This window comes from Ammospiza nelsoni, chromosome 19 (genome assembly GCF_027579445.1).
Source record: "Ammospiza nelsoni isolate bAmmNel1 chromosome 19, bAmmNel1.pri, whole genome shotgun sequence".
NCBI classification, from domain to species: Eukaryota; Metazoa; Chordata; class Aves; order Passeriformes; family Passerellidae; genus Ammospiza; species Ammospiza nelsoni.
Genome location: NC_080651.1, coordinates 10,273,046 through 10,291,716, shown reverse-complemented (window position 1 = coordinate 10,291,716; position 18,671 = coordinate 10,273,046). Strand labels below are relative to the sequence as shown.

General features: G+C 40.3%; 1 protein-coding gene across 3 annotated transcripts in view; it reads left to right on the top strand.

Moving 5' to 3' along the window:
* Window positions 1–810: 810 nt before the first annotated feature.
* LOC132082010 (protoheme IX farnesyltransferase, mitochondrial) overlaps window positions 811–18,671 on the top strand; it is a 99,689-nt gene continuing 81,828 nt past the window's right edge. For 2 of the 3 annotated variants that reach the window (XM_059486035.1, XM_059486034.1), the window contains exons 1-4: window positions 850–908; window positions 2,053–2,180; window positions 3,639–3,963; window positions 11,619–11,743. In XM_059486035.1, coding sequence (XP_059342018.1) covers window positions 866–908; window positions 2,053–2,180; window positions 3,639–3,963; window positions 11,619–11,743 — 621 coding nt within the window. In that variant the 5' untranslated portion in view covers window positions 850–865. Of the gene's footprint in view, window positions 909–2,052; window positions 2,181–3,638; window positions 3,964–11,618; window positions 11,744–18,671 lie in introns of all 3 variants that reach the window. The other variant, XM_059486036.1, reaches the window with a different exon arrangement.

The following is an 18,671-nucleotide window of genomic DNA, read 5'->3' as shown; positions in this document are numbered from 1 at the left end:
TGCACAACTGATCTTGTTTGTACATCTAAATTTTCTTCCTCGTTATCTGGAATGTTGTGTCCAGTTCTGCGCTCCTCAGAAGAAAAAAGACAAACTACTGGAGAGGGTCCAGTGGAGGCCACAAAGATGATGAAGGGTCTGGGGCATCTCCATATGAGGAGAGACTATGGGAGCTGAGCCTGTTTAGTTTGGGGAAGACTGAGGGGAAAATCTCATTAATGCATATATATAGCTCCAAGGATGCCAAGAGGATGTTGCCAGATTCTTCTCAGTGGTGCCCAGTGACAGGACAAGGAGCAGTAGCCATGAACCAGAACATATTTAATTCCACCTCAACATGAAGAACTTCTTCCCACGGAGGGTGGCAGAGCCCCGGCACAGCTGCCCAGGGAGGGCGCGGAGTCTCCCTGTTTGGAGACATTCCAGTGCCACCTGGATGTGTTTCTGTGTCCCCTGCTCTGCTCCGGGTGACCCTGCCTGGGCAGGGGGCATTGGGCCGGGTGGTCTCCGGAGGTCCCTTCCAACACAAACGATTCTGTGATTCTGTTATTTTAGGTCGTTTATTTCGTACCGGTAGAGAAAAGCCTTTTGAATCCTTCCACGCCGCTTTTATATATTGGCCTGGGGAATTTCAAACTTCGGTATAAAAAAAAAAAAAACTCCCACTCCCTCGGGCACGGGCACCCCCGCCGGCGAGCAGCCCAAGGCTCCAGGACGGCCCGGACGCGACCGCCCCCGGTCGGGACAGCCCCGGCATGGCCGCTCCGCCTCCGCGCCAGCGCCGACCCGGAAAGCGTTTGGAGGTCGCGCCGGCAAGATGGCGGCGCCCAGGCGGTGAGGGGAGAGCGGCGCAGCAGCCGCGGCCATGAGCGCCGCCCGCAGCTGCCGCCCGCCCCGGGCGCTCGCAGGTACCGCGGAGCCGTAGGGCGAGAGGGCCGGTGTGCGGGCAGGGCCGGGGCGGCCCGGGGCTGCTCTGTGGAGCGGTGCCCGGAGCCTGCAAGGCTATGCGTGTGCGTGTCCCCGTGTGCGGCGTGTCCCCGTGTGCCACACTGCGCTGTGTGTCCTCCACACGTGTTTGACTTTGGGGCTCTCCTATGGCAGCTGCTTCCTCGCCGAGATAATCTTGTCGATAGTGTATATAGTAGTGGGACAATTCTGTGTTGTATGATGCTCCATCACCAAGGCTGCCTGAGCTCAAGCAGCGTTTAGACAACCCTTTCCAGGTCAGGGTGGGATTGTTGGGGTGTCCTGTGAAGGGCCAGGAATTGAATTCGATGATCCTTGTGAGTCTTTTCCAGCTCAGGATATTCTGTGAAAATACGTCTTACTGATGCTCGGGAATTTGGAAGAAACGCCCAAAATTATTGGGACTTCCCTACAGTGTAGTTTTGGGCCTCTTGGGATAAGAAAGAAAAAGGGGGGTTGGGATGTGTCCAGGGAAGAGAACGGAGCTCAGGAAGGGTCTGGAGCACCAGAAGCAGCTGAGGAGGCTGGGGGGGATCCTCAGCTTGAAGAAAAAGAGGCTCAGGGGAACTTCCCATTCTCCGCAATTCCCTAACAGGAGGGTGCAGCTAGGCGGAGATTGAGCTCTACTCCCAGAGGCAAGGGACAGGATAAGAGGAAGCAGCCACAAGTTGGGCTAGGGGAAGTTTCTGTTGGATATTAGGCAAAATTTCTTCTCTGAATGGGTGGTCAGGCACTGGCACAAGCTGCCCAGGGCAGTGATAGAGTTACCATCCCTTGTAAGGGGTAAAAAGCCATGTGGATGTAATCCTTGGGGACATGGTTCAGTAGTGGACCTGGCTGTGCTGGGTTAATACTGAGATTTGATCTTCAAGGTATTTTCCATCTTTAAGGATTCCATGATTTTGCAGTGTCATGTTCTTTCACCTGGAGAAACAAACATTTTCCATTACCTGACCCCGGTTCCCATTTGTGGGGGTGTACTGTGTCACAGCTGACAATAGGCACTGTAGTCTCAATTAGAGGCAAACTCAGTGGCAGAGAAGAAACTGGAATCTGCTGTTACTTTTTTTCTCGTTTTCCATTAAGCAGGATTATTTGTGTGGCATCTGAGGCGCGCTGGTGCACGGCAGATACCGTGCCGGTTTGTGCACCTTTACCATGTGGCCAGCAACAAGTTGATTACGTTTCAGTACTTCAACTTTCTCAAACGAATGGTAAGTCAAGGAGTGTATCTATCCCCTAATTTTCATTCATCCCATGTGATAAGTCAAAATGGAGATTAGTTGATAAGAGTAATTTTCTTATCAGCCAAACTCAGCTAATTTAAGCATCTCCATTTTTCACTAAATCAGTCAAAGCATTTGGTGTCCTAAAACATCTCAGGCTGGAGGAAACCTTCTGTAGCAAGGACAGTGCCTTGTGTTGCAAAGTCTCCCCTGCTTGACAGGAGGCTTCTGTACCCTTGAAATAGGGCACTCACCTCCTGCTGAGAAACTTGACATAAAATTATTTTTAAATAATTATTTATTAAAAAGTCACTTCTTATAATAAAGTCACATCTTGGCTAGCAGTCATACAAGTAGTAGATGGAACTCACTTGTGGAGGTGGTGTGTTCTCAGTTCGTTGGTTTATTTGAGTCAAAATTCCTGAGCTCATTAAATTAATGGGTTACATTTACAGTGTGCTGTTAGTTTTAGGTATTAAATAAGCTGTAATTATCATTAAGCCCCTTGAAATTATGTCATCTTCTTTGACCAGTTGTATCATATGGTGGTGGATGGTAGCAATTTTTTGAAATTGGTCTGCTGGTTTGAAGTGTATTCACATTGCTCATTCAGAGTTGCAGACTCATTGTAATTACTACTGTACACTTGAAATCAGGATTGGTTGAAAGTTCTTTATTTCTATGCTTCTGGTGCTTGAAATAGATAGAATATTTGGGGGAAGAAAATATGACAAGAGAATTTAAATGCTCTTTTTCTTATTCTGTGTTTATTCTGTGAGCTCTAAAAGAGAGCAAACAACTCTATTCTGATTTATTGTTCAACATATTTTCCTTTGAAATTTGTTGTCTAATTAATAAAAAAAATTGGCATAAATAATAATAGACTAATATGGGAGATGATTTTATATCATAGGTGGTAGATTGTCTTTTTTGGAATATTTTAAATTTTTTCATTATTAAATATGCATAAGTTTAGTGCTTATGTTTGGAAACTGAAGTTGTGTGGGCATTTGTATATTTCCCTGTTTAAAGGTGAATTTTGTTTGGTCAAATGTTGGGCTCAATGACCTTGGAGGTCATTCCAACCTTTATTATTCTGTGAAACTGATCAGTTGTAAGTTACATTTGATTACGTAGTGGTTTTGAATATGAACAAAGAGTTTGCTGTTGTAGCTGTTGGCGGGGAAGTAAACATTCAGATGCAATTTTCCAAGCTTACATAAACATTGATTCAGCTGTGAGTTGTAAAGCTGCTTTTGTAATAACTAAGCCAACTTCAGAAGTCTGTGTGTGAAATAAGTGTCTGAAATTCAGATTAACTCAGTTGTGTCATAGAAGTAATTCTCGTAACAAGAATAAAACAGTAGTAATATTCTTGGTGTTAATAAAGTGAAATGGACAGAAATATCTTTATCTATTTGTTTTAACATTTCTCATTGTATTTAGTATGTAACACAGTGCAACAAAGACCTCAGTCAACGAGCCAAGCCCAAGTCCGATTCAATTGTGTCTCCTTTTCGTGACCTTCAGCAATTGGATCAGGAAAAAAAGGTTGTACACAGAATTAGCTCAGCTTCACCTGTTCCTCAGTCGTGGTCTGAGATGTCAAGCAGAAATGAGTTGAGAGAAGTGAAATCAGCTGCAGAAACTGAAGGCTCAGTCATACCAGGGCGAGCTGAATCCAAGGAAGACAGGCAATGGAAAGAAATGAAGCTACGGCTGGATGATTTGCCAGGAATTTTGGCACGCTTGTCCAAAATCAAGCTTACAGGTATTACTGGTAATTTTTTCTCATTTCTCTGCATTCTGCTTGAAGCAGAATTCTTTGGGATGTTACTGGTATGGTTTAGTTTTGCATGTGATAATTCCCACTTTATTGATGCTAAGTTGGGTCAATTTCAATCAAGTATGTGCTAGGAAAATTGTTTTATGGAAGCATTTAATAGTTGTCCCATTAATTTTGTTTAAAAACTATGAGAATCAGCTAGTTTCTGGGAAATAAGCAAGTGTTAATAGACAGACTACAGTGAAACTGGGTAAGGAAGTGAATTTACAAATAATGTGTTCAGTATTTGAGGTTGTCTTGCATAAGTTTTCCAGTGTTTTGTCTTATTTACATACCTTGCACTATAGTACTGCTGGTTGTGAAATTAGCACTAGAAGTCCCAAGGTAAGATAATCCAAGTGGTTTCCTATATTAGAAAGGAAAATGTCTGAATCTGACTGATTGAATTTTGTAAAAGAAGATCTGATTTACTTTTCAGTCATTGATAGTGTTGTGTTTTCAAACCGGCAATTTGTTAAGCAATTGCCTTGCAGCCTTAACTACATTTTGTCTTGTTCGAGTAATAATACTTAACGACTTTATGTAACTCCTTTGCCAATAGAAACAATTATAAATTACTCCTTTGCCAATAGGTAGTGCTGTGTATACTTTTATTTCTAAGGAGGCTCTAATTATCTGACCAAAGCCTTACATCTTGTCTGTGATATAAAGTCCAAGAACAGAAATGTAATTTCCTAAGTCCTTGCCTGGGCGCTCTCCAGTTGGTCAAGTGAATTCCTCATAACAAGACTGTTCTTTGCTCTAAAAATTTGTTATAATGAATGTCCTGAATTCAGCTTACTTTTAAAAACTTTTTTGTCTTGCAATATATGAGTTTTCATTGTTTGTTTTTCTGTGGAAAAATCTTGCTGACCACATAGAGTGTGTAATGGTAATTTACATTTTCATCTGTGTTCCTGATAAATCTTGTGTTTTGGGCTTGGCACAACTGATCTTGTTTGCACATCCTAATTTTTTTCCTCATTGTTTTTAGAAAGCCTTAGGTCATTTATTTTGTGCTGATTAAGGGAACAGAGAGAAAGAAAATTGACTATTGTTGAAAGCACTTGAGGTTTTTTTTATATGTTTGCTGATGGGTAAGCTCAGTGCTTGTACCACATCTCAGTGTTACTGCTGCTTCTTGAAATGGGAGTTTCAACAACTTCAGCAAGATGGGAGAGTGTCATTTTCAAGAGAAAACAATTTCATGAGATACATTTCTGTGTGGCCTCAGAGTTGCTGCAAAACTCTTCAACAGTTCCTGGTAGCCTATTTTAACTAGGCAAGCACCACTCTGGATTTAAAATAGGGTATAGAAGGCAAAGGTTAAGGAATTTGATTCCCTTCAGGACTATTGTTTTTTATGACAGTGCCTTTTGAAGTGTAAGCTTGACTGCTAGTTTCTGAACAGCTGTACAGTTTTTAATCAAGCTTGCAAGCCTGTTGGGAAAGGGACTGTGGTTTTAGTCTATCTCTGTCTTCTCATGTGCTTGGAGGAATTCTTGATCCTAGGTAAATGTAGTAAACTTCATCTATTGAGAAGGTATAGAGAGATACAGGGAAAAACTTAGCCTCTTTTCTCGTTGTGATCTTTATGTGTTTGGTGTGCAGATTTTTTGTAAGTGGAAAGTGTAAAAGAGTAAGTTGGATGAAGATGATTTTGTAGAAGGAGAGTTCTATTGTTGTTCTTTATTGGTCATGGGATAGGATAGGACATAAGCAGGAATAAGACTGTGTGTAATATGTAGAGCAAGGAAAATTTTTAACAACTTGTGTAATCATTTAGACAAATTATATATTCTGTAAAGACTGTGGTGTTGTAGTTCTTTGATTTTTTTTAAAGAAGAATATATTCTCTGAGGTCAGTTTTTAAGTTGCAAATGTCATTCAACTCAGTTCCTTTCACCCATGAAGTTGTGATAGATCTCATATCCTGTGTGGTTTTTTTGGCAGACACTTTATTTATACTTTTTAGAGTATAAAATAACAAAAAAACAAACTCTGCATGATGCCAAAATGGGACTTCCTTATGCTCTGTTCTTTTCCTGTTGCTGCTAGAAAGAGATTTTTTTGTTTGTAGTATGAACTGTACTTCACCTTGGAAAGGAAACGAGTTTTGCTATTTCCATGCTTCATGTAAACTGCAGCTTTTGTGACTCTGCTGTTAGAAACTCTGCCTTAAAAACAGGAATAGATTTTTGTTTATATTCTTTTGCCATAGAAAATAATTAGGGAACTTTTCATTACATGTCACATAATCTACCTTTTTGGGTTCAATTTTCATCCATTCCCATCTCTGTGGTGTTTTATGTTGGCTGCTCTCTGAACAGCTGTATCCTACCACCCAGGCACTTGGAAAGCTAATGCATCTGTCTGATAGATTTTCAGAATTATAAATGCATTGTTTTCAACTTGATCCTAAAGCTGCTGTGTAACTGAAAATAGCAGAGAGTCAAGGGAAGGGATGGGAATAAGGAAATTTGTGATGCATGCGCACACTAGGAATTTCAGGTTGTCTCGTCTTCTTAAATTTAACTTCAAGTTTAGATTTAAGTAATGTTTCCTCCAAAGATTACAGATGAAAACTCAGATGAACTATATGTAAAACCACAGGAAAATCAAAGTTCAGTTTTTAGTTTGGGCAAACTGAGGAAAGCATGATATGAAAAATGATGAGTATTCCCTTAGATAACGCTCTAGGGTTTGTGGACATTTCCTTGTTGTTGCTCCTGTAGCATGTTGGTCTTTCTGTGAGGACAAGCAGCTAAATTGGAACAGGCTGTTCCATCCCTGGAAGTGTTCAAGGCCAGGTTTGATGGGGCTTGGAGCAACCTGGGATAGATTCCACCCCCCCACCCCACAGGGGGTTGGAAATCGATGATGTTCAAGGTCCCTTGCAACCCAAACCATCCAGTGATTCCATGATTCTGTGATGTGCAGTGTAGAGGTTTTCTGTGCTGTTTAGGCTGTTTAGGTCCAGGGACGCCACTTGTAAGGTTTTCTGGCTGTTTAGGTTTGTAAGGTTTTCTGTGAGCTGTTTAGGTGGCCTGGAAAGGCCCAGGGATGGCCTTGAAGAGCCGACGCTTCAAAGGACGAGGAGAGACTTCTGATCTTGTCTTGGTCTTGGTGTTTATTAATTGTTTATCTAAAAGATTTTCTTTCAGCCCGACAGAGGTCTGCACAGCAAGCCAGCCATGGGCACACTGCGAGCCCCCAGGGCGGTCACTTATCTTTATACTCAAAGTTACGTGTACAATATTTATCATTTCTCCCCAATACCTTCTACCCTTATTAACCGGTGCACTTTTAGTAATAACCAATCCCAAAGTGCCACCACCACCACAGAAGATGGAGGCCAAGAAGAAGAAGAAGAAGGACAGGACACGCCTCAATTCCTCCATCTTACTTCTTTAGACCCCCCTGTACCGAAATCCTAAACCCTGTGTTTTACACTTTAACTAACTTATCCCTTCACCATTCACCCAGTGAATTCCTCCCAGTCCTCATACAGGTCTCATCTCCTGTGTAGGATCAAAGTCCAGCCACCAGACACTTCTGGCAACATTCCAGGATTCCCGAGCCCCTCAAGGGTGGTCTCGGCCTCTCTGCACCTCAGTCCTGAGGTGCTGAGATCCCACAGTGCAGCACCTTGTGTCTTTGAGAAAAGACTGATCATGGTGCTCAGTGCTTCAGTGCAGTTGGCAGCGTGGTGATCAGTCAAAGCCTGGACTTGATGATCTTGGAGGTCTTTTCCAACCTACTTGAATCTGATTACATAGCACCTGTCTAAGATGTGGGTCAACGTGTGCAGACAAATATGCTGATTTCTGAGCATTTTCAGTTTTGAAGACTAAACTAGAAATTTTTTCATACATCTTGTTATAAGAAAATAATTCTGTTGTGAATACTAGCAAACAGTATTGGATGTATTGCTTCTGTATGGATTTCTCTGTGGAATAGTGATCCTCTAGCACAAATGTGCTGAACCTGAAACCAGAAGCCTGAGATATTTGGTACTGATTAAAGGTGTGATTGTGAACATCCTGCTTCATCTCTTGTCTGTTGTGTATTGGTGACACGATGATGAAGATCTGGTTTTGCAGACTGACTCTTGATGCTTACCAAACTGCAACAATGACTACATGAGGGGTCTGTGTTGTGTTTGTAGGCTGAAGGTGTGGTAATAGCTGCTATAGTAAAAAATGCATTTACTTTAGTGGAGGTCTTTTATGTTCCCAGTTAATTCTGGAATAATAGCATTTATTCTTTAAATGAAAACTTCAGTATGGCCGGAAACTTTGAAAAATATTTATTGGTTGTTACTGTTCTGATTATTGCCAATTTACCTTTATTAACAGTTCTAAATATATTTAATATACTTGTCAAAGTAGTTCTTTTGTGATTATTAAACCAGTAACTATTATCCCATCAAAGAAACTAAAGCATTCTGGCAATTGGTTTTCCATGCTACAAGAAAAGCAAATGAAATAAAAAGAAACCATTACTGTAGTTCATTTTTAGCAAAGTATTTTAAAATTGTTTGATGGTAAGAGGTTATCTGTTCTGTTTGTAATATTGCACTTGAATTTTGCATGATTTGGTGCAGATTTGTTTCAAATGATTTCCCCAAGTTTAAGTTTGCTTCAGGAGCGTGGCCTTTATTAATGTGCAGGTTATAATCTGTATCAACACTGTGATGTTCCCAAACAAACCTGGGTTTACAAAGGACTTGTTGGTTAGATGAGGATCTCTAAGTACTGCTGCTACAGCTGGCTTTTTAGAAACTGAAGTGTGAAAACTCTGGAAGGAGTATTTCTTCAGCTTTTGGGAAGCAACTTTCTTTTAAGGGCTATAGAAACTTTTGCAGTAAAGCAGTGAAATTGTTGAAAAAAAAGTAAAAATGCATTTGCTTTTCTCCTTCTGTATGTACTGATATATCACCAGTACAGGAGTAGAAGGGAATTCCAGAGCAAGACTGATTTGCTTTGGCTTTCTGTGCTTTTATTTTGGCTTGGCTACTTTTTAATAGTAGGTAAACAAAATATGGCATAATGATTCACATGCTATAAATACAAAAGATTTATATAGGCAGAGCACATTGTGATGAAGTGGAAAAGGAATGTAAAGAACACACTAAACTTTTGGACTGTGTTTTTTATGCCAGAAACATTATAATTCACTCTTTGTCACCAATCTATTAGCCTTTTCTTTTTCATCTACACTGACGTGGGAGACAAATGTCCTCTGTTAATTTTTGTTAAAGCAAAAAATGTTTAAAAGACTGAAAATAGGGCTTAGGCTGAGATCATAAGTTTAAATCTTGGCTTCTTTTTGAAGAGCGTGTATAATGCCAGCTCCCATCAACAAGTCTTGAAAGGATCGATTCCATCTATTATGCAATAAGGTGAAGTTAATTTGGCCCCTAATGCACTAAACTAACAGGGATTAAAAAACAAACAGAGTCAGTGACCTCATTCCCTTGATGTGATCTCAATTAAATACACTTTTCCTCCATGAGGGAAGTTGAAGAGTAAATTATTGCTTCCACAGTTAAAGAAAATAAACTTTCCAATCCAAAGGGAGCATTTTCCTATTTACTGCTAATGTGCTGTATTGGAATATTTGGGCGATGAGGAAAGCAGGGGATGCCTGGTGTGCAAACCCTGCCCAAACAAGAAGTACCTGCTTTAGTGAGATATGGGAGAGGATGTACTGCAGCCTTTTTAAATGAGATCCTGATAAGTCATGCTCAAATCACCGGCTAAAATTAATCTAGAGAAATCAATGGGGACTTTAATTAGTGTTGTAACTGTACAGTGTTAGAATTTCTTTGGGGTCAGGGTAGTGGTAATGTTACACTGTTTGCCAATCCATTCCACCTTTCTTCTCCAGTAAATGAGTTGGTGTTTTCCCCTAATAAATTGGTGTAAAGTGCTCTCTAAGATAAGTTTTAATTAAATTCTTGTCTAGAAGCGAGCATGTGATTTATTATGCAAAAAAATGAATGTAATCACTCTTGGAAATGCAAATGCCACTGTTCACTGTCATTTTCAGTGCATTTTTTGAACTTTCTCAGTTGTACCAATGCATTTCATTTTTTTTGTGCATTCCTAAGGAGGATTCAAGAGTTTGGAAACTAACGTAGTGTTGTAATTATATAATAAATAGGATCTAGTCTTTCAGAATGATCAGTAGCTTCATGTTCATTTGTCTGGTGAGGTAGCAGAATCTGTGATTCTTTCAGAGCTGCTCAGAAGGGTGAAGTTTTGTCATAGATCCACTGTATTGTAGAAGTAGCCTGTGAATCCGTAACAAGGCTATATCATTAATACTTATTATATTATGCATATTATTATTATAATATTCAGCCATCAGTGGACTTTAATACTTAGAGAAAATTTCTGATGAGCAGCAAGTTTTGTCCATTGTGTTTTCAGGATTAAATCCTAAGGTTGTTAGGCAGGCTCAGTTCTTGAAAAGAGCACTTTTCATGTGCATCCTTACTGGCAGGTCTCTGCCATGACATTTAGTATTTCATCCCAAGCAGTGCTGCTTAATAGATAATCCAGGTATTTTCAGTCAGCAAGATTATTTATTTGTCATTTAACTTCAGACAAAAAGGAGACTTCATAGAAATCAGGAACATAAGAAAATTTCGATACTTTGATTTAAAGTAGCTGAGATCTGAAGCATGTAACTACATCAGAACATACTTTAAATACCTTCTGTTTAATAATTAATAATTTCAGATTGTAAGGTTCAAGGTTATGAGTGAGATGTTCCATAAACATGCTGACTTTCATAGTATTTGTCATATCATACTATTTCTTGCCAAAAGTTAGGTTTTTGAGACCTATTATTTGGCTAATTATAATACTGGGATTAAAACTTGGGTAATTTTTATTTTAAGGATGTGGTTTGCAGTACTGTACTAAAGTTACAATTTTGCATGACAAAACTGAAATTGATTTTTTATGAACCCACTGAAATTTTGAGGCCATTAAGTGTGGTTGGGTCTCTGTGATGATATAATTGTTCTTTCAGCCCAAAATGGGCGTGTCAAATAGAAGCAGTGGAAACAGAGATTGTGCAGTGAAATTTCTGCAGCTACATGCCCCAAATATCTTTTTGACTCTGCACTGCTTAAATTCCTGCTATAATTTGATATAAAGCATGTATCTCAGTGTGGGATTTTTTTTTTTTACTCTTTTTTCTTCTGCATTAGACTTTGCAGCGATGTGTGAGTTACTGGAACAAATATCGGTCCTGTGCACGTTGTGTAGGGCAATTTGGTCCTGTAGGAAATCCATAAAATAGGGAATACAGAGACACAAGTTGTATCCTTACATCTTCTGCTAATGTGCTGCTGCTTTTGGGTTTCTTATTTTATTTCTGGCAGTTCTCCATCTCATTTTTGATTTCTTTATGTATAGTGTTTGTATTAATTGTATCCAGTTCCTGGAGCTAGTGTGAACCATAAAGATAGCAAAAAGTTAATCTGCACAAGAGTTTTTTCAGGGTTTGAAAGCCATAACTCTAGTGCTATGTACAAAGATGGTTTCTTGTTGATGCTTTGAACTGTGCTCTCACTTGCGTTGCAGCTCTGGTTGTCAGCACCGCGTCCGCTGGCTTTGCCATGGCCCCAGTCCCTTTTGAGCTCACCCGTTTCCTGCTCGCCTCCCTCGGAACTGGCCTGGCATCCTGTGCTGCCAACTCCATCAATCAGGTCAGTCCATCTCTTCATCTGCACAGCAAACCGGTGTCATCCTGGCTTCTGAAACGCTGCCAGGAGTGTGACTGGATGGCCGGGAGTGCTGTGCCTTCAGCTGCTGCCTGAGCTCTGAGCTGCTAAAACTGACACCACACAAGTAATATATGCCTGAGGATTCAAGTGGGGTTGCTAGGCCCAGTTTGTTAATACAGAATGGAGTTGATGAGGTTTTAAGCCTCCCAATAATAATGTTTATCTTGGTAATACCCAAGCCTGGGTCCCTGGAAATGACAGGAAGAACTGGGTAATTGGAGTGTAAGAATAGCCAGTGGGGATCCAACCTTGTGGGCTAGATTCTTCAGTTGTGTTACTGTATGACCTCATTGGATCTGTCTTAAGAGTGGCTCAGATCCACTTAAAACATCTATAGTGGGACTTCAGTGGGATTTTGTCCAGGCTGGGATCATGGTATCTCCAGCACATCTGCAAAATGAACCGAGAACCTCCATTTTGTGGAAGTTGTCCCATGCCAGAGATGTTCCAAGTGCCTGAACTTGAGCTTCCCTGTGTGTGTCAACAGGCCTGTGGAGCTTGATGCTGATCGTGGCTCTCCTGCGCTCAGTTGTGAAGCACAGTGGCTCTTGGGCTCTCCCAAAGGAAAGCCTAACTAATGAACAGGTTGTAAAACTTGTGGTGCTGAATGGTGTTTCAAAGTGTAGTAGCTATGGTCGCTTTCAGTTGTAAATGTGGCCTGGAAAAAGAAGGAGCAGCCCAGTGCCACTATTGACAGCACTTCATGGTTTCAGCAACCACTTGTGACTCCTGGAACTCCAGTAATGGAGGTTTCCTGGGATCCACACTCTGGAGTCAACTTGGTTGAGTTGGGCTCTTTGATGTTTACACCTTGTAACACCTCAGTTGTAGGCATGTGGTGTGTTTTTCAGGATTGCACCCATCAGCACACATTTTGCTCAGCCTGGAGTAAGTCCTATTTACTGTTTTTACAGGTTTTAGTGTTTCTTTCACTGAGCTTAAAACTGGGGCAGGCAGCTAACTCTGTTTTCTCTGCAAAATGGGAAGGACAATGCATGATGTTTAATTGCTTGGAAATGTTTATGTAGCTTGCCTAACTTGGAAACGCATAAATATCCTTGAAAAATAATTTTAAATAAGTCACGCTATTTTCTGAAGAATGCATTTAGTTATCATCTCCATATTTTTCACACAAAGACTGGGAAGAAAGGCTATCATAACTAAGGTGAGGTTTTGTTGGGTTTTGGTACAATTTTGGATGTACCCTTTTTTCTTCCCTTTTTTCCTTTACTACCTTTTTAATAAGAAAAAATAAATTTGTGGGTTATCCTTTGAAATATTTACTGTCATATATGCCTTCACTTTTGATGTGGATACTACTGGATGAAGAGAGTTAATGATGGCTTATCTAGAGACTCCTGTGCAACTTGTCTTGAGGTTTTGCTAGATCTTCTGAGAGGTGACAAGATTACTTGTGTGGGTTACTTCCCACACAAGTAACTGATTTTCTTTGTCTTCAGCTTCCATGTATTGCTCATTGTATTTTGTCCCAAAAGCAGGCACTTTTTAAACTCTTGGAAGCCATTTCTTAAACTCTTGAAGTACTCAGAAGTACAGGAATTCTGTGCTGTAATTTGGAATTGGACACTTGGGATAGTAAAGGGAAGTTAAGAGGATGTTAAGAGGAGTTGAGAGGAGTGCAATAACTTTGTACTGGGTCTTGTAATTCACTCTTTACTCACTGCAAGTTACTCCAGCCTCACGGTGTGTCAAACTGCCTTTCACAATTTCAGCTGAACATTTTAAATTTTCACACTCACTCATATTGACCCACTTTCCTGTGTAGAGAGACCTTGAAGGCAGATTACTCCTGCTACAAAAAAAAAGGAGCAGAGTTGGTAATGAAGCAAAAGGAAAGAGCTGTGCTTGGTGATCTGTTGTTTATCAATGGATCCTTTCAGTCGCTGAGTGTCTTTTTCCCGGTGTTGCTGTGTCTGAGCTGGCTGGGAATTTAATTTTCTGTAAATGCTTAAAGCTTGGGTAATCCATCTTGACCATTGGGAAGGAGCACATTTGACTTGGAACTTCCTTTATTGCTACTTTGCTCTGTCCATTGCTCCCCATACGCATCTACTTCTCTGGCAGCTCATGACTCATGTTTCCCCTGTTGCTCCTCTCTGTCCCTTAGGGACCTTTTCATATGATAACCGTCTTTCCACTTCCCAAATTGCTATAAATCTGTACATCTTTAAGGGCAACTCATCTTTCCCACTCCTCATTTCTCTGATAAATCTATGTGCACAATTTACAGTCCCCTCCTATGTCGTGGGAAGGTGAAGTGTGAATTGTGTAAAATTCTTCCCTGTGATTTAGGACAGGATATAAGGGGCCTTGTCCTGTGACAATGTACTGAAGATTCTGTAAAATTCATAGAAGTATTGATAGAAACTTGTAAGTGGTCAGGTTCTGAAGTTTGAGGGAGTTTTCCTTTTTTTTTTTTTTCCCCTCAACTACTTGATTTTAACAATCTCATAGGAGCTGAGACAATTTTACCCCCAGTGAATTAAGCTGAATTACCTAAGTTGACTAAAGTCCTAGGGTTGGAGCCAGGCCTGTGCTAAGTCATACACAGACACCAAAACATTGTGTTTTATTTCTTTACAAAGTTGGTCTGAAACAATCTTCTAATTATCACTTCCTCCTTGTTTTCAGATGGTTGAATGCCGTACTTTAAAATTATTTTTTCCTGCCTGCAAGAGCCAGAAACTTACAAAACTGTGCTGAAGTGGGGATCCTTGCCCCACTTCCACTTTTTTTAAGAAGAAAAAACAGATCGACGGTGCAGATCAAAAACTTCGTAGTTTTTCATTGTTTATAGAAAGACAGTCTGAATATTTATCCAGCTATGTGTTTAGAAAAAAGTTTCACAATTCACAAATTCTAAATTGTGGCATTGCTTTCCAAGAAAAATAGAAAGAATGCATTTTGATGGTGATTCTGTGAAATTGGGCAATGATTTTTAAGGAGCTTGTGATTTATTGTTTTGTGACTTGAGAGTGAAAAAGTTGTATTGGAAAATACAGACAAAAAATAGAAAAGGGAGATGTGGTGCCTGCAGGACAGCGAGGTCATTCTAGAGACATTTGTTTAGAAAATGTCAAGAAAAGTATCTTGGTATAATTTATGACAGACAAGAGAAAGAGAGAAACAGTAGAGAAACAGACTCAGGCTGGTGGAAAATGCTATGAATTCTGTGGATCTGGATAAATATCAGAGGGTCCTTGGGTTTTCCCTTGGAGTGTGTTGGGTCTGTGGGTTGTGAGGGAGGAACCTCCTATGGGAAGGTGCCAGAGAACAGATTGTGCTTTATTTCTCTTGTCCTCCACCGGTGTCTGTGCCTCTGCCTCGCTCCTTCCTATCACAATACTTCAGGGTCGTACCTCACACCTAATCCAGCATTGCAGTGGCTCCCAGCGCCGGTGCTCCCCGCTTCTCCTCCACATCATCCAACACCGCGTTACGTCCTCCGGCCCTTCGGAACTGTTCTACAACATGTCACCACTTCTCAGTCCCACCTGCTAAAACAGCTTTCGTCTTTTTTTCCCTCTCTTTCTAACAGCATTCTTTGTTTTTTCCATCATGGAAGTAACTTAAAATTATTTCAGACAGGGGTTCTTTATTGGTCATCTGTCTTTTTAAAATAACCGTTATTTTACAGTAGGTTTTGATTTTTAAAAAATCACTTAAGGTATTTACCGAGGAGCGGATTGAGATTCATTGTGTCTGTAACATTAGCAAGCTAGCCAAAATCTCCAGAAAATCTCATAAGGAATCAGTCTTATTAGTTGCAGTTATGGTAAGAAAATGGAAATATATTCTGGGGTTTCATCTTGTAAACACTGCATATTAATCTTGAATCAAACAAATGCTTTAGTGTTGTTGCTTATAAGTTACAAATAAATTAAGTAAACCCTTGCCTTTCTGAGAAGTGAAGACTAATTTTTTATCTTGTTTTTTTTGCCGTACTCCAGGCTATCATAGAAATGGAGTGGGAGAAATTTATATTAAGTTAGTTAATAATATTTTGCTTTTTCATAGCTCTCTTTTTTGATGATTTTTGAAAGCTCACTCAAGATTCAAGGAGTAGGGGCTTACATTTGTATTAGAGAGAAAACATGTCATTTTTGAGACTTCTAAGATAGTCACCTCTGATTTATGGAGAAGGAGATAAAACATGAAGAGATGTTTACAACGCAATACACGGCACTAAAATGTTAAAGAAATGTCGTGCACGTTTTATATGTCAAGTACATTCTTCTGTAACTGCAGCACGGTTAAAAAGTGGGAGAGAACTATAAAGATGAAAGCAGGATGTTTAAAGTGGCTTGAATTTAGTAACCGAGAGATAAAATTATGTGCTTGGGTTTGACTGATGGTGCCTTGACAAGGAAGTACACTGGGCTGAATATCTTAGCTGAAGTTAAAGAGCTGAAAATGAGGAATACTGTAAATATGTTATCCAGCATGAGAGAACAAATGTAAGTTAACATCCCTTCAGGATCTGATCTGATGGCTGTGTTTTGCTCCTAAAGTCTCATCTTCTCCTGACAGTGGTGATTCCTTAGAAGCGTAGCTGTAAGGAGTGAGAAGGATGGGTTATTGTTAGATTAGTGGAGTGAAATTTGGGGGTTGAGTTCAGTTACCAGCCCAGGGAACCTGTATGTGATCTTTGGTGTAAGACAAACTAAGAAGGTCATTTGGATGTTGCACAAGGCTGAATAAAGTAAAAATAGAGCAGCCTTTCCTCCAGCTGTCAATCCGCTCAGTGGATTATCCTCATTGGGAAAAAAAAAAGGTCAGGTCTTCTTTTATCTAGTCTAAATCTATTGTCTTTTGAGTTTAGAAACCATCACCTCTTGTCCTGTCAGAACAGGCCTTGCTAAAAATGTCTGTCCTCATCTTACCCATGTTCTTTAAGTATTGAAAGGCTGCAATGAGGATAGAAACTTGTAAGCGGTCAGGTGAACACTTCTCCAAGTGAACACTCTCACCTTTCCTAGCAGGTCTCCAGAGCAGAGGTGCTCCAGCCCCTGGAGCATCTCCATGGCCTCCTCTGAACTCGCTCCAGCAGCAGCTCCACATCCTTCCTGTGCTGGGAGCCCAGAGCTGGAGACAGCTTGCCAGGTGGTGTCTCACTTGAGTAGAGCAGAAGGGCAGAATACCTCCCTTGACCTGCTGCCCAATTAAAAAAAAAAAGAAAAAAAAGAAAAGAAAAAAAAGTTCTAAGAACTCCTTTACAAGAAAAAAACCCACCACCCCAAGGGTCACAGTAATACATAGAAAGTGGTGGCTAGTGATAGATGCCTGGATTATTGATGAAGTGGAAAATAAAAAATAGCATGATTCTGGTCCCTCTGTTCCCTTTCTTTTTAATCCCAGTAAAGAAATTCAACACAAAAGAGAACAGCAATAGTTTTGTTCCCCAAAACTAGCTGTGTTTTTGGCATTATCTCTGTACCAAACTTCTCTTACCAAATAAGTATTTTATTGAATATCCATGGAGTGGGAACTTTTTATTCCGATGCTAATGCTATTAATACGCTCTGCTCCAAGTTGGAGGAGCTGACCTCTGTCAAATCATGCAACCCACGTCCACTCAGTGCAGGAGGTTTTTGCTAAGTTAACTCATCAAAGTTCTTTCTTGCCCAATTTTGAAATCTCTGAAAATTTGTTTTTTTGCTCCTTCCCCTCACAGATAACTGCACTGTCATGTTGGAATGAGAGAACTCATTTTAAATGCGAAGGAGATTTTCTCCATACAGCGTATGTAAAAATGATATAGTTGAATGATAGAAGTGATGTAGAAATAGTCCAGAATTACTTTCCAAGGTTTTTGCTTTAGCACATTTCCCCTCCTGCCTCTGGAATGATCCCACTGGCAGGCACTTACTCTTTTCCTGGGAATGACACTTGCAGTGTCAGTCAGCTCAGTCAGGCCACGCTCCCACCCTCCCAGTTGCTCATTTGGGATTCACACCTGATGGATCTCTGTCTCTCTCTGAAGTCCCTTTGTTCTGACTGAACTGATAGCCTGCAGGAGCCGCCTGGCCTTTCATCTGCCCCCCTCCCCATTCCCACCAGTGATCAAACAACTGGCAGGAGGGGTTATTAAAATCTGGTGCTGAACTCCACACTTCAGGACTGTCAGTGGCAGAGGTAGCCTGGGATGTAATTTGCAGTGGATAATAAATATAAGAAAAGTCCAACACTGAAAGTCTATCTCATGAATAAAGTGTGTTGATATATGCTGCTTTGATATTTTAACTGCTAGGCAGTCTTCATTAGTGGTCATTGAAGATCATAACTTGGAGCTCCAACAGATGATTCATAATTGCAACAGTTGGATCAAGTTAGTATGGCGGAATCATTGATTTGGAGTAGGACTAACTCACCTTGTGAGGATGTATTTCATGAGCAGTGAGAACGATGAGCACTAATGGGAACCAACCTCTGAAGGACTGATAAATTTTAAACGCAAAGATTATCTTTGCAAAGCATGAATCATTTGACCCATAACTGAAGCATGATAGAAGGTCTTAAAAAATACTATAAATTAATGCATATCATTGTTGAAAGCAATTCTCTTTGCTCATGTGCATATTGTGTGAGTATGGTAGGCAAAGAGTCTTAAAGTGGATGGATTCACATAATCCTTAAGGACTTAGACCCCAGTCACTTCTGTGATGTCCAACAAAGACAATGAAAATGAGTAGAATGACACCTTTGTTACTACTTTCCTGCCCTCTGTGGCTCTCACTATTAGCATAAAGCTTCATATTTTAGTAGACTTTGATTCTTACTCTACTAAGTAGAGTTAGTACTATATGAGATGCAACTAAGTGTTGCATCT